A 14,568-nucleotide genomic window follows, 5' to 3' on the forward strand; every position below is an offset into this window, starting at 1 on the left:
CACACCCAGAATCTCAATAGGAGTCACTTACATGGAGGTCGTCTTAAAATCTGGCATACCTCTCGACCAATTGATCAAAGCTGATCAAACCGTATACTTCCCAACCTAGAGTCATTACTTCACATTCAAGAAGGGTAGAAAGAGTACAACATTAAAAAATAGAACGTAATTTTGTTGCCCATCCAAGGAAATGTCAACAACCTGTTACTTCCTAGCCTATTCCGTTCTTATGAAGCTTTACCAGTTCTCTAAACTGAATGTATAAACATATTGGAACGTTTTATAACTTAGAATGTGTCTTCAGTTTCTTAATTTCAGTGTAACTACCATGGACTTCAAAGTGGAGTCCGAGAACTGTTGAGAACATCAGAACAGGATTTAGAAATGAGATATCTGTTACTAGTTATGTACGGTTCTGACAGACTGCACAGTACCCTAACAGCTACACTGATTCCCACTTAGTCAACAGCTACCTTTTAAATAGTTAAGTCAAAAAATCTTGAGTTCGGCTCAAAATAGCCATAAAAGAACAGAGGCATGAACACAATGAAGCCATCAGTTATATTTAACATTCCCTAGCAGCTTCAAAACAGACCATATTATTAAAAACATGAAATAATAAAATCAAGATAGTCTACAAAACCCAATACATAAAAAATATTTTTTTTAAAGTCATAAAAGAAAACATTCAAAGGAGACCTTGATTTAAACAGACATCATCTTCTATTTAAGTTTCCACATGCATATCAGGAACCTTGCAACCGTGAAAACAACACTAGCTGGTGTCACTTCTTAAAGTTCTAGACGCTTTACTGTAGTCTCTGACCCACCAAAATATGACACACTGGTAAAATCCACTTCTCCCTTTGGGCCTGGTATGTTGGGCAAAAGAAAACTACATGATCTGACGTTCCCTCAACTTGCAGAGAAAAGGGACAGGTACTGTTTGGATCAAGGCTGCAATGATTCCATGTAACCACAGAGGCGCAGAATTCCTAGATGGAGTTTAATGTATAAGGACTTCGCACAGGGTGGTACAAGTGCGTGCAAGAATGGCTCCAACCTATAATCACTTTTGAACTCCAGGAATGAGATGGTAACAGGACCCAATCTACGAGAGCCCAAGGTAAGATGGTCAACAAAATGCAAGCAGGCGCCCTTTAATTCATGCTTCTGGATCGCTACAGCATCCAATGGACTAGACCACAGGTTCTCAATCCCTATATGTCTCGCCTGACCCTAACCGTCCTGAGCCAGGGGATCTTAGTAGCCCCAGCCTGTCCCATTACTTCTCCGAAGACCCTACGAAAGGGTACAAGTTCAAAAAAATGTCCATAACCTCCTCCAATACAACAACGGTTTCACAGAAGCTGCATTATTGTAGTCTCAGAGGGGTTGCTGAAAGGTTATTTAGACTTGTCATAAACAGGTTCTCCAGTTGCTCAGTGGCCCCTGCATCAAGATGGCCCAACAATTCTCCCCCATATATAGAGGCCCCCGGGTGCCTGCCATCTATAGATCTCAATGGCTGAGGAAATTGGATGGAAAGAAGAGCTACAATGACCCCTCGTGATTCCCCCACAATATTGCTCGGGCTTAAGCCTATGCTTCTGAATGTGTGGAGACCAATCAACATATTTGAGAGGCTAACTTCCAGGTAGACAAAAACCCTGACGCAGTCTATGCTATCACCATTAAGGATTGGGCGTGATGTTGAACAGGGATCGAATATCATGTATTTAGTCTTGCAGAAGACCCCAAACAAGTTCTAAAGCTTTTGGCTTTTGTATTCCCATTGGTTTTGGGCAACATAGGAGTGTCATCCACAAACAGTAGGGCTGGAATCTCAGCTCCTGACAGACATGGAACATACTCCTCACATTTCCCCATTTCAGAGACAAATTCATTAATACACAGGAGAAATAAAGTGGAGGCCAACACACACCGTTGTCTCACTTCCCAGCTTACAGGGATTTTGTCAGGTGACTTGCCCTGAGGTCCGCGTCTAACCTGGGATTAGTTATTGGTGTGTAATCTGATGATAGTAGGGAGGACCCCCCCCTCCAACCCTTCCATAGTGACTCTCTAGGGACTAGGTCCAACACTGATCAGAGATCCACAAAAATTACGTAAAATCTACCTCCCCTCAAATGAACTTATTTCTAATATCACAACTGTAGACAAAATATCTGCTCAATTGTTCCAACACCATCTATAAACCCCTCTCGGAGGGGGAGGGGGGGGCAAGAGACCTGAATCGGTCAACAGGGACACCATATATTCTGCTTAAAAAAAATCTCCAGGCACCTTGTTCAGCCCCGGTGCTTTATTAGGTTCAATCAGTTTCAAGACTAAGAATTTCTAGGCTAGTTATATCTGGAGCCTGCCAGAGCACTGGTTCAAAGCTAGACTCTGTAGTGGCCATGTCACAGTGTTTATCATCCAACTCCATGGTCTCCTCACCATTAGCCTTGGCCTGGTATAACATCTCACCAAGGGTTTCAATAAAATCTATGTGGGGAGGAGTGCTGTTCTTGTCCCTTACTCCCTAGTCAATAGAAGGGGCCTCCTTGAAACAGTGAGCCTCATCATCCGGATGCATCTTGGAGAATACGCAGACTACATTTCCAGCTGGGAAAAGCGCTCAACTCAGACATCCGTTGCAATATGACTGTCAAGTGGTGCATGGAGACCTAAATCATCAGCAGATACTATTCCCCAAAAGGTGCGATAATCTTTACCTTTGATGGCATCTAGTATTGTGGCCCACTTGGCCTACTCCCAGTCTCTCTTTGCTATCAGGACAGGTGTTTAATAGAACGACCTTGATGCTGTAATAGTATTTATCGACCCTACTTTAATAGCTCTTGACAGGGCTCACCTTCCTTCTTTTCTGGGTGCTTTTAGTATCTTTTGTGAGTAGCTGCCTAAGGGAATCAATCATGTTGTTGTGGATTGTGGACAGATTCAACAATGCATCTGGGCATTTACTTGTCACATTTTCAGTTACCACACCATCCAATCCAGCAGTCACAACCTCTAGTACTTCTACTAGAGTTTCTGTTGACTCAGCCAGCAGACAACACTTTAACCTGTGCGGGTTGTTGGTGGAGATCTACCTTTTATCTGGCACCTCGTGCCGGGCTTTTCGAAAGGAATTCCCCCAGGGCTGCCAATGTTAAACTTAGGTTATGGTTATCACTGTCCTTTCTTGAAATTACTTCCATATCAAGTAGGACTGGCCACAACCTAATGTCCAAGAGGATGTGATTGATTAGACTTGTGCACTGCGGGAGATGATGCATGTGCATCCCCCCTCCCTCTTGCAGTTAGTTCTTCCATTACATGCCTGCAATTCATTATAATAATGAACAAATTCAGCTGTAATACAGCAGCAGACCACCTTTTCACAGGACAGAGGTTTTAAATTACCGCCACCAAATGACATTTTGGACTCTGCTCCAAAACCTCAAGAACATTCTGACTCCTTATGTCCAGCAATCTTTTGGTCTCTCTAGCAAAATCACTTAAAGGTTGAACATTCCCACATCCAATGGATGGCACTGGACTGCACCAAGTCCCACATGAATGCCCTGCCACATGTTACACCATCTCAAATCTGTTCTCTTTCAGGGAAAGCACAGGAACATACATTTTCCTGTACTCACACAAGTCTCCTTTCAGTAACCCATTATTAGATATGGGTGTTTTAAGACTTTGTTTACAGTTAAAAATAGATAAAGGAAAGCTGCCAGAATCCGCAATACGCAAACTGGTTGAAAGCTGAGAAAAGTAGTGAGGTGCGGGGGACTCTGCCCAGCATAGAAAGGGAAGAACAGGCTCAGAAATGGAAGCAGACTTGATTATTTTAGGACTGCAACTTTCTCTAACTCCAATAGCTGTGATAATGCTAGCAACTAATTATTATCTCTAAATTAATTTGCAACAATAGAAAATGTAAAATTGTGTCCTACCTTTATAGAATCTCTGTCTGCAAACACGTAAGCAGCCACAGGGGGCAAACAGTGGCAACAGGTGGAGAGAGAGAATGGAGAAAAATAAGTAAGTTCCCATGCTCTTCATGCAACACACTCTAGTGGCAAAGGACATAAGTATTTCTCACCTCTTTGGTGATCGTTGTCATGATGTTTCTTCTCATCTTTGATGGACAGGTGGGACTGACCACTCAGGGCACTGGAGAGTGCTAGAAGGCCAGCACTGCTGCCGATCGGAGGAATTGAGGGAGGCTGGAGGCCAGAGGGGTGCGGTGTCAAGGGTACCGGGAGGCCATGTCCATGTGATAAATGCTGGGCTTGGAGTTGCTGCTGCTAAGAAAAATGAAATCGATATTGAACTGTGTTTTTTTCAAGATGTCACTAATATGAGAAAAATACTTACACTATGTGAAAATGATTTGGTCTACTCTTAAGAGATGCAAACAATCAATGGCATTCTTTGGGTTTCATGGACATCAATAACAGATGAGCCTTAATTGTTACACAAAAGCAAGACAAAACAGTCCATAACTGTGTCCCATCAATGAAAATAGCTACTAAGAGCCTTATTTAAAGTTAGATGGACAAGATTACTCTGCGACAAATGCAGTGCATGACCCATAAATGTTAATATAAGCGCATTACAGCCTACTGCACTTGCAATATGGCGACAGGACATCAGTCATGTTCTGACAGAGTACCCCGTCCGCTAAATTCTAAATAAGGTCCTTTGTGGCACTGACCAAGTGCTTCTCTGCTGTTTAGATGGCGAAACCCCATTTCATATGTCCTTTACAAGGGCAACGCAGAGCAAACAAATCTCAGATAGTCTTAAAAAATGCACATTCAGGAACAAAAAAACAATATGAATTACGTGGGTATCATACAGTCTCACATTTTGGGATGTTGAATAGTTTTTGTGGCCCTTGCAGGTTTCATTCTTGTTCATCTTTACGGAAAAAGTATTTTAAACTAGCATGTCATTATCAACATGTATGTACATTTTAGGCTATGACAGGGAAGTGTAAAGACTCTTTAGCAGCAGGATACACTTCAGAGAAGGAACCAACCTTTTTAGCATCAATAAGCATTTCTAACATAGGCATCTTTGTTTATGGGTCTACAAAACAAATCTTTGGGAGTTATGATAGAGTTGCTGAATTCTCATCCATTAATGTTTTTCATCAAAACTCCACGTTGCTACTAACCCCATGTCCCTAACACACAGACACACGATACAAACATAGGGTAACAGAGGAGGCCAAGGGATATTTTTTACTAGTAGACACAAGGAAACAAATGTAGCCGTTCCTTTCAGAGAAGAACTCGGTTTTGAGCAGATTCTGCATGGTTTTAGTTAGCAAAAAGAAGTATATATATTGTCACCCCTCTTCAAAGTACATTATGGGGCTTTCCTTGGTTTTCTTAAGTTGCTTGGCTTTCTTACGTTCATGAAATTCTCGCTGAAGTTAAATTATTTGATCCGTTTGTATCATGCACATTGTTCCTTCATCCACTAAGGCAAACAGCATGGGCTGTGGGTCAGCCCACTTCATCCACTGGATATCTTCACTGCGACCCCCCTTTCACAATGAGCAAATCCACACGCAAAGTGCCGGGGACTACCGCATGGCGATGTGCACTTTTGGTTTTCATTTTTTGTTTAGCTAAATACAATGCCAAAACAAATATTCGCGAAGCAAAAAGGCTGGCGGCCAACGTCAGTGTAATAACTGGCTTTGCCAATGCTTGGTAAACTTTACAACTACGACATATTTTGAGGCGCTGATGAAAACGCCACACACTTATTAATATGTGCTATTACTGAACATTAATGCACGTACATGACGAGAAAGTTTGACTGCTGTTGTGTTGAAAAAACTGTGAAAACGGAGAAATTAATGTTGAACAGTTCTTCTAGCACAACTTCACAGCAGGCAGGGAGTTAATTTGAAAAGAGAAACCCCGAATTAACAACCCAGAAACGGAAGCTGGTTGCAGCCATCGTTTTAAGCCCTTTAAGTGTCCTCAGCGGTACTTGAGCAAATTACTAAAGAAAATCTAATGTAGCAAGGCTCGGGTCCTTCTGTAGGCCTGCTCAATAATGCTGAAATAATTGGGCACTCTGTGCACGTTTAGTGATGCTCGAATGGAAAGCTAGAGGCCTGCCCTTGGACGCCTCTCTCGCTGCAGACTCGGTGTTGTGACAGGTTTATTTGAGTGGGACTGTGATGCATGCACCAGTAACCGCGCTGACAAGAGTTTAAAGTCATTTTTACCCGCACACTGGCAAGTCATACAGAAAGCCCTCGAGAGGTTGAATTGCAGTGTTGACCTCGGACGCGGCTGCACCGGGCTCGGCGTTGTACTAACCACTGCGGGGGAAAGGGTTCCTGCTGCGGAGGGCAAGAGACGACTTGCTAGTCTAGTCTGCAAGACACCAGCCTGCGACAGGAGAGCGCCACGAAGGGCGTGGAAAGAAGAGCGCGTAATAGCATTTGTGCACGAAGAGGCGGAAGAAACCAGCATTTCTAATAGCAAATTACACCATTTTAAGAACACGAGGCGCTCCAGGGCAAAGCGGGGCGGTGCAAGTGCCAAATTAAGAGTCTCTATTCAGGACTCGACCGTACCCTTGTCACGGGAAATATTTCTTAATAGGCAATGAGTAGGAGCGGTGAATAAATAGGGGCGGTGGGAAGGACGTCGGCTAAATCCCTCTGACAGGCGCACATGTAGCAGAATGCCCTTTCAAATGCCGTCTTTCACCTTTTTAGCCAGCAGTTAACGAGTTCAGCGTCCTTACAGGATTCACTGGACGCCTGGTTTCCTCCCTTTCAACATTTTTCACCGGATTTTCTGGTGTGAAAGTTTAGTGCTTTTCCATAATTATGCTTTAGGTTTCAAATATGAAACTGCAGCTGTGCGTTTAATACTAAAAGAGCCTCCATGACCCACGGGTCGGCCGTAAGAAGGGGCCAATAGGAGCCAGGAATCCAGAATTAGGTGGGGACATACAAACGGTGCGAGTTGTATTGCACAAATGTTGCAGGTTTAACCCAGTACACAGGGGACATTAAGGCACAGCTGTGTCCTACAATTGTGTACCTCAGAGAAAGCCATAACGCACTTTAGAAATTCGCAGAGGGTATCTTGTTTCACCCCCACCCCCCCAAAAAAAAATTGTACTATTGTCACATTTTATTATACTAAAGAAACCTCAAAACCATGCCACGGAAAATCATAAAAATGTTACAAGACCGAGTAACCTGAATAATCTACTCGACCTAACTGTAATGCACTTGACCGTAAACGTGTCTCAAAATGTGTGATCCTAGGCAAGTATTTTATTTTACAGTCACCTTTGTCTTCATTCGCCCATGAGTGCACATCCAAATATGTGAGCTCAGTACCTCTGTACAAAAAACCCTCTTTTGTTTGATTAAATAGACTCTGGCTACTCACATTTTCCCATGGGCCACAAAGTTTGGCCTGTGGTGCGGCCGAGGGCTCAATGCTGCCAGCAGGGTTGCAGTGGGGGAGTGGGGTGATTGTGGGTGCTGGAGACTGTAGGGTGGGTGTAGTGGAAGAGAAGCATATAGTTCTAGTGGCTGAACTGCACAATGTGAAACCACAAAACCTGGGATCAATGCTAGGTGCCTACTTGAGCAAACTGTGTGAATCTAGGCACTTGTTTTATTTCACTTTCCCTCCCTCCTTTTTCTTCATTAGCACAAATAAGAGGACCTTGAAATACATGACTTCAAGACGTGCTTTGTACAAAACCTTATCCTGTGTATGATTTATTAAACTATAAAGTTGTCAATGTATAATAGCAACTCAGGCCACCCAAAGAGTGCACATTACAAGTGACTTGCCCATTCCAATTGTTACCGATCTTTATAAATAAAAACAGCATGCACTTATATAATATGATATACTAAGGTGAGAAGGTTATGCTTGTTAATGAAATACCCTTTTTGAATTTTGAAGAGACTTTAGCATACTTTCATACGTTTGCTGCAACAGGTCTTAAAAATGAAAGTGTTCCTAAAGTTAAGTGGAACAGGAAACTTTACTTACTTCATTTATTTAACTTCAATTAATCTGCATACAATTGCTTTCCCATTTATTCAACTTCTTTTTAGGGTCGAGCGCGCAAAGTGCTCTGTTCCTGGTGTTATCTCTCTATGGGCTTTTAACAACGCCCATCAGTTTGGTTGGTTTGTGGGCTTGCCTTTTAAAATTCGCTCGATTTCATTAGTGAAAGGCATGCACACGTCATGGCTTTTCCGGTGTTTAGCCCTCCTCGAGGGCAGCTGCCAACTACTGAAAACTTACAAGCCTGGATTTTTTACGTATGGTTTCCTGACTACTTTTTCTTTCGTAGGCAGCCCGATCACCCTGAGCAGAATCATGACATCGACCCTGTTACATGGATAATTGCACTTTTGCCGGTTACATGGATCGCTTATGTGAAACTGTTTTACTTTTCAGTTTACGTGGTAAGATAAGTCCAGTTAGGAGTTCTAAGATAGTAAAAGAAGCCCAAGAGCCCCATTTAACAAATGCCTATGTGAGCCAGCCCACAGACACTCAAAAGAATATGGCCTTCCAGCCTTCCTGATGAAAAAGCTATGCAAAAATAATTTACAAATCTGCACATTTATAGTTTATTTCAGAAAGCTCACATACTTATTTTCATGTGTTCTGATTTCTAAGGTATATTTGCATTGCTTCAGTGTGACAGATAAACTTTCAATTTCGGCACAAAAAAAACGTAATTGTTTATGCACGCATGTTGCCCCTTTACCCACATTTCATGTTAGCCATTACTGTTGCTAAACTCATGGGTAGTTATTTACGTCTATTTATGTTTTTAAAGACTAAATTATATGAGAATGAGCCTTTTCTTGGCTTGTTTTCGCCGAAAGGAAGATTCACATACGAATAACTAGGGTAAACATTTGTTTTAGCAGGTTCATTAAAGTGCACCAATACAAACACATCCTTCTTCCACAAAGTGTCCCATATTGTTCAGATGGAGTTCAACAGGCAAAAAAGATAAAAAGCTATCCGTCTAGCACTAAGCCAACGTTACCCCTGGAATGTCCGCCATCTTTGATGCAAGTTACTTCACATGTCTACTCTAATGAAGAGAAAGGCCTCTAATTAAAAAAACGCGAGACACATTACGTATTTGCCTCTATGAATGATACAAGGACGCCACGTTAAAGACGACAGAAAGGTATCCAGCAGATTAATATTGAAAGGAAAAGATACTTTCTGTTGTAGTGCAGATGTCACAAAAAAAAGCCTAGGAGACTTCCATGTACCAGCTAAGTTTCGCTAATATTGTAACCACACTCCAAGAACAGTAGCAGAGATGTGGCAAACAGTTTTGGAAGGTTTATGTGTGTGGGGAAGGGGGGGGGGGGGGGGGGGAGTACAGCTACACAGATTAATAGTTGCTTCCAGAGAACTAAGCAATTACTGAGCAAAAGATTTAAAGGGTACAAGTGATTACCATACAGAATATAAGGACAAAGTGCTGCATTGAGAAGGCTATTGGCAATAGCCATGTCAAACTTCTAACTTTGTAAGGCTGCCTTAATATTTTTATCACTATACCCTCACTATGCCTTGCAACAATAACCAAACTGGAAAGCAGTTTCAAAATTCAAGGAGATTCAAGCTAGTTTCAATGTAAGTTTTTGCAAAACTATATATTCAATGTAAGAATACTTTCAAATCTAAATGTATGTTAAGTGCTGCTTCACCAAATGGCAAGTTGGCCCTAACTTAAGTCTGCCTTCATGAATCAATACCTGCAAACTGACACCTTAAAACAAGTTAGCAGGGTGAGCGGCATGCAGGAGGCCAATTCAGACTTGCAACGGCAGGAACCGCACAGAAAGGACAAACCACTCAGTTGAGCAGAATTAAAGACAAAGAACATGAATCACATGCCCAAAGAAGTACTCATTAGATATATTCTGAGCCTCTCATACTGGGGCAGGACTCCTCAATAGAGTTCATTAAACATCAATGATGGACTCGCTTGACAATGGTGTCATGCAAAACAATAAGTGATCCTTGGCCAAGGATCACCTTGACCTTTAGCCTGACCTAGTTAATATAATTCCCTCCATACAATGGATATCTTTTGCAATGCAAATATATATATATATATATATATATATATATATATATATATATATACACACACACACACACACACACACACACGCACACACAGAAAACACATGTAAAAGCAGTAAACTACACATTTACTTTCATTACGTGAGTCACACAATGCACTGAAGAAAAAGCCCTCTTCTATACATCCAATCAATATCTTCAGTCTCTTTCCTTACAAGGGAGTGTTGCTGACAGTTCAACAAGGCAATAAACATGCAATGGACACGCTGACAATTTCTTGAGAGCCTGATTACGAATTTGGCGGAAGGGAGTACTATATTCCATCCACCATATTACAAGTTACATAGGCTATAATGGAACTTGTAATATGGCGGAACATCCGTCCTGTTTGTGATGGAGTATTCCCCTCGGCCAGGGTCATAACTAGGCCCTTTGTTTGGTCCGTAAAGTCAAACTATCAGTTACAATCATCTCCCTCCTTTCCCACCTCACCTAGAAATAAACTACTTTTTATAATCAACAAACCATTTTCTTTTTATTATTAAACATGAAGCTGGTCCAATAGCATTAGGCCTCTTTATAACATAAACAAACTACCAAATACATTTTTTGTCCTTAAGCACAGGGAGCTTAAGTGATTTGCCCAGAATCTCAGGATATTGAGCCAGAGCAGTGACTCAAAACTTGTTCCCTATTTGTATGTCATAGCCCACAAGACAGCGCAGTAGACTGGCTTGCTAAAGACATCCTTGGGCATTCAGAGAGCTGACCTAAGAATGTATTCTTCCCGCTGCATGCCACTGACTTTGTGGTATGTAACTCACATTTTCTCCCTTTCCGTTTGCTGGCTTTATCTGTTTTAGACTGTCTAGCTTGAGGTTGTACCTTCCCATGGCCAAACCTTTTTTCCAGTGTCATTCTGAGTTCTCCCTTTCTGTAAACAGACCTGTAAATCCTGTTCTTATCTCATCATATTTGCTGTGCGTTCAAAGACTGAGGTCAAATGTCAGGTGCTGTCTCCCAAGGGCGCTTGTTTACTTTTCTTTCTCTGACTTCCATGTGACAACCTTGCTAGGTACAGGGAGTAGGAAAGAGCATCTTAAGGCACATGACAACATTTAAATGAACTCTATAAGTATTTCAGAATATCTCAGAACTGGGAACACAAATGATTTTTCTTTTTCTCAAGTGTGCTGGAAACAAATACTTAAAAACAAATCATTACATTAGGTGATGCAATTTCCACGCATTTTCGCCTGTGCACTGTGCAGTTTTATTAGTAAAACTATATATCTGTGCCAGTATAATGGTCATTTCTATTGAAAATGTGTTGACTTTCAGTGTGCTACGACACCACAAGTACTCCACTCTACCCAGCACCACTCCACTTTACACCACTCCAGTCTAGGCCACACCAATCTTACTCTGCGCAACTCCTACTCAACACCACTCTCAACACTGCACTCTACGCCACTGCAACACTCAACTCTATGCCTCTGCACTCTACGCCAATCCACTGTACGCCACACTAACCTACTCTGCACAACTGCACTCTATGCAACTTCACTCTACACCATTACACTATGCCACTATAAGCATCTGCACTCTACCCTGCACCACTCCAATCAATGCCACTTCACTCTACTCTGAAACAATCTAATCTATGGCACTGCACTGGAAGCCACTCTATTCCACTCCTCGTCAATGCACCCCACACAACTGCACTGTCACTGAATTTTACTTTGCATCACTGTACTCTTAACCACTGCACTGGCACACTACTCTGCACTACTCCAATCTACACCACTGCACTCTATGGAACTATACTCTGAACCACTATGCCACTCAATTTTACTCTGCAGTCTAGACCATTTCAGACTCTGCCACTCGACTACTCTGCCCCACTCCACTCTGCGCGCCACTACATTCAACACTGCTGAATGCAATACCACTGCGCTCTACACCACTATACTATGCAACACTACACCAGTCAACTCTACTCTATGCCACTCCACTGAATGCCACTTTACGCAACTCCATATCATACTATGCCACTCCAATACACACTACCCTCTGCCACTCCACCCTACAACACTCTACTCTTCGCCATTCCACACAACACTTCTCTACACCACTAAGTTTTAGCCATGCTGAACAGCAGCCATGGTGTATAACACATGGCTAAAATCCAATAGCTTTTGCATAGGAAAAACCTATTGGCTTTGTCAATGCTCGTCTAAAGTCAGCAGTCACAGCACCGGGTCATACCTTCTCCATTCCTCTTCTCCGAAAACCACCTGAAAAAAAAAAAACTTACGTTTAGGGCTAGGAAAGGCTGCCCGACATAAGTGAAGTTGCTGCCTGGAAATTCCTCAAAGCTTAAGTGAGGTGGCAGACCCCGGAAAGACCAAACCAATGGTTTTCAAAGCAATGGCACGTGCCAAATAAGCAGCTGATGCCTGGCCTGATTTACGTTACCCTTTACTGTACCATGATAAGGAAGCACACTGGCATAAATGTGCTTTCAGGTAGATAGTCTAGTATAGCCCAAGAATGGGTCAAGTGAGGACCGGTAAAACATATGTGGATCAACCTCAAAGTGGGTTAAGGGTGAACTACGCTATGAGTCAAGCATGAAGTCCAGTTTTTCACACAACAACCTCTCATAGGGACCCTGTCATTGTATTGTTAAATCTGCTAATGGCAAACTGTGGCTAATGCTCAAAACATCACTGAGAAATACAAAAGATTCCAGACGGTGCTATGGCATAAAGCGGGCTACAACTGCAATTCATTTACACAGTCTACTAGTTGTGCCAAAACACACAATGAAGGCCGGTGTAAAATGGCAACTGACCCATTCAAGCAGCCATGCAGCTGCACTGTGAGGGTTAGCACATTTAGAAACAACATTAAAGGGTTCAACTAACCGAGTCCGGTTCATACTCAAGACCGGTGTCTTAAAATGTTATACTAGAAATCCCTCCTCAAGCCAGGATGCATACAAGGGACAATGGCATGTGTTCTTTTTTTTTTTTTTTTACACAAAGGTTAGATTCGACTCCTGGGGGGGCTAGTCACTTTTTAAGAGTTTGGCACATCTTTCTACTGCCATAATATGTGATATTTCTAACTTCCCAACAGACATACTTGCAATTCGTTTTCAAAGAAAATAACAGTATTCTATTTGGAAGGTGTCAACAGAAGCTGATCCTGGAGTAGGGAGACAAATTCTACAGTGATCCAAGATAAGATGTAAGCACATTCAAAGAGATCCACAGAGCAAACTGTCAGCTGTTCTGGTGATTTTTAAAGCTAGGGGCTACGTAAAAGTATATTCTATAGAAGTATATTATATGCAGCACAATACTATTTACATAATACCATCGTCCAAACAAAAATCTACCCAGAAAAGCTAAAACAGTAAGACAAACCGGAGAGATACCATCAATAACTTCTTCCTGATTACAGCGAAATGATCTTGTGGAAAGTGTTTAAAAATATTTTTCAGGAACTTTCACTATTTTAGTACAGTGAGGTCTTTTTTTAAAAACTTTTAATATGCATATCCAGAAACAAAGACATCTCTACAATAATTACACAGAAATCTAATACTGACAACATAGTAGTATCAAATATATTTAACAGGTTGTGCTGCGTACAGCTACATGCAATGTGGTGATAGTCATCAAGGGTTGGGCAGCAGCCTAGTTTTTCAGTGAGATTTTTTCAAAGTCATGTGGTAAGACAATGACGTCTAGTCTAGGACCAAGCCCAGGATTCTAGCGACTGCTCGCAAAATCAATGAAATAATTAGGCCCAATAATTCTAGCAACAGTAATTGGATGGAAATTGCTAGAAGAAGCAGGCAGAGCTAAGAGGGCAAGAAGCAACTACTGCACAGGCAATAGAGGCACAGCATCGCTTACCTAAACGCAGATTAGGCCTGAATCTGCTCCGACATCAAATTAGAGTACAAGAACTGGGGCAACTGTTATGCATACTTCTTCGGGGGTGCAACTGTCATTTGCACCTCCTTTCGTGCCCCTGGAACAATATGGGATTACAGAAGGGGGACACATAAGCTCGTGCAACCCTTTTTGAAATATGGATTGCACCAGTGTTATATCAAGGGGCTGTGCTCTTATTTACATGGGGCCATTCCCGCACACAAATGACAGATTCCTTTGTTCCTGTAACACATCACAGGCACAAACAAAGGAGTAACGAGGCAAAGAGGCAGTCAATCAGTAACAAATTTGGTTGAATTTGGGGACTGGTGTGTTGGGCGGGCGTGCAATGTGGATTTTGATTTCTTACCCCAAAAAATGGTTGCCAACAACCACAAGATCATTGCTGATGCATTTACGTATGGAAGGACGCAGGTGGTAGCGCACATGGTTGATGTGTC

At 42.1% G+C, this 14,568-nt stretch overlaps 1 protein-coding gene across 4 annotated transcripts in view; it reads right to left on the reverse strand.

Moving 5' to 3' along the window:
* The window catches only part of LOC138288505 (transducin-like enhancer protein 4), a 241,622-nt gene that overhangs the window by 108,301 nt on the left and 118,753 nt on the right, over positions 1-14,568 (reverse strand). For 2 of the 4 annotated variants that reach the window (XM_069230061.1, XM_069230055.1), the window contains 2 exons: positions 4,124-4,328; positions 3,975-3,991 (listed from right to left, as the gene is read on the reverse strand). In XM_069230061.1, coding sequence (XP_069086162.1) covers positions 3,975-3,991; positions 4,124-4,328 — 222 coding nt within the window. The remainder of the gene's footprint in view (positions 1-3,974; positions 3,992-4,123; positions 4,329-14,568) is intronic. The other 2 variants (XM_069230063.1, XM_069230059.1) reach the window with 1 other exon arrangement.

The sequence above is a fragment of the Pleurodeles waltl genome, chromosome 1_1, assembly GCF_031143425.1.
Source record: "Pleurodeles waltl isolate 20211129_DDA chromosome 1_1, aPleWal1.hap1.20221129, whole genome shotgun sequence".
Taxonomy (NCBI): Eukaryota; Metazoa; Chordata; class Amphibia; order Caudata; family Salamandridae; genus Pleurodeles; species Pleurodeles waltl.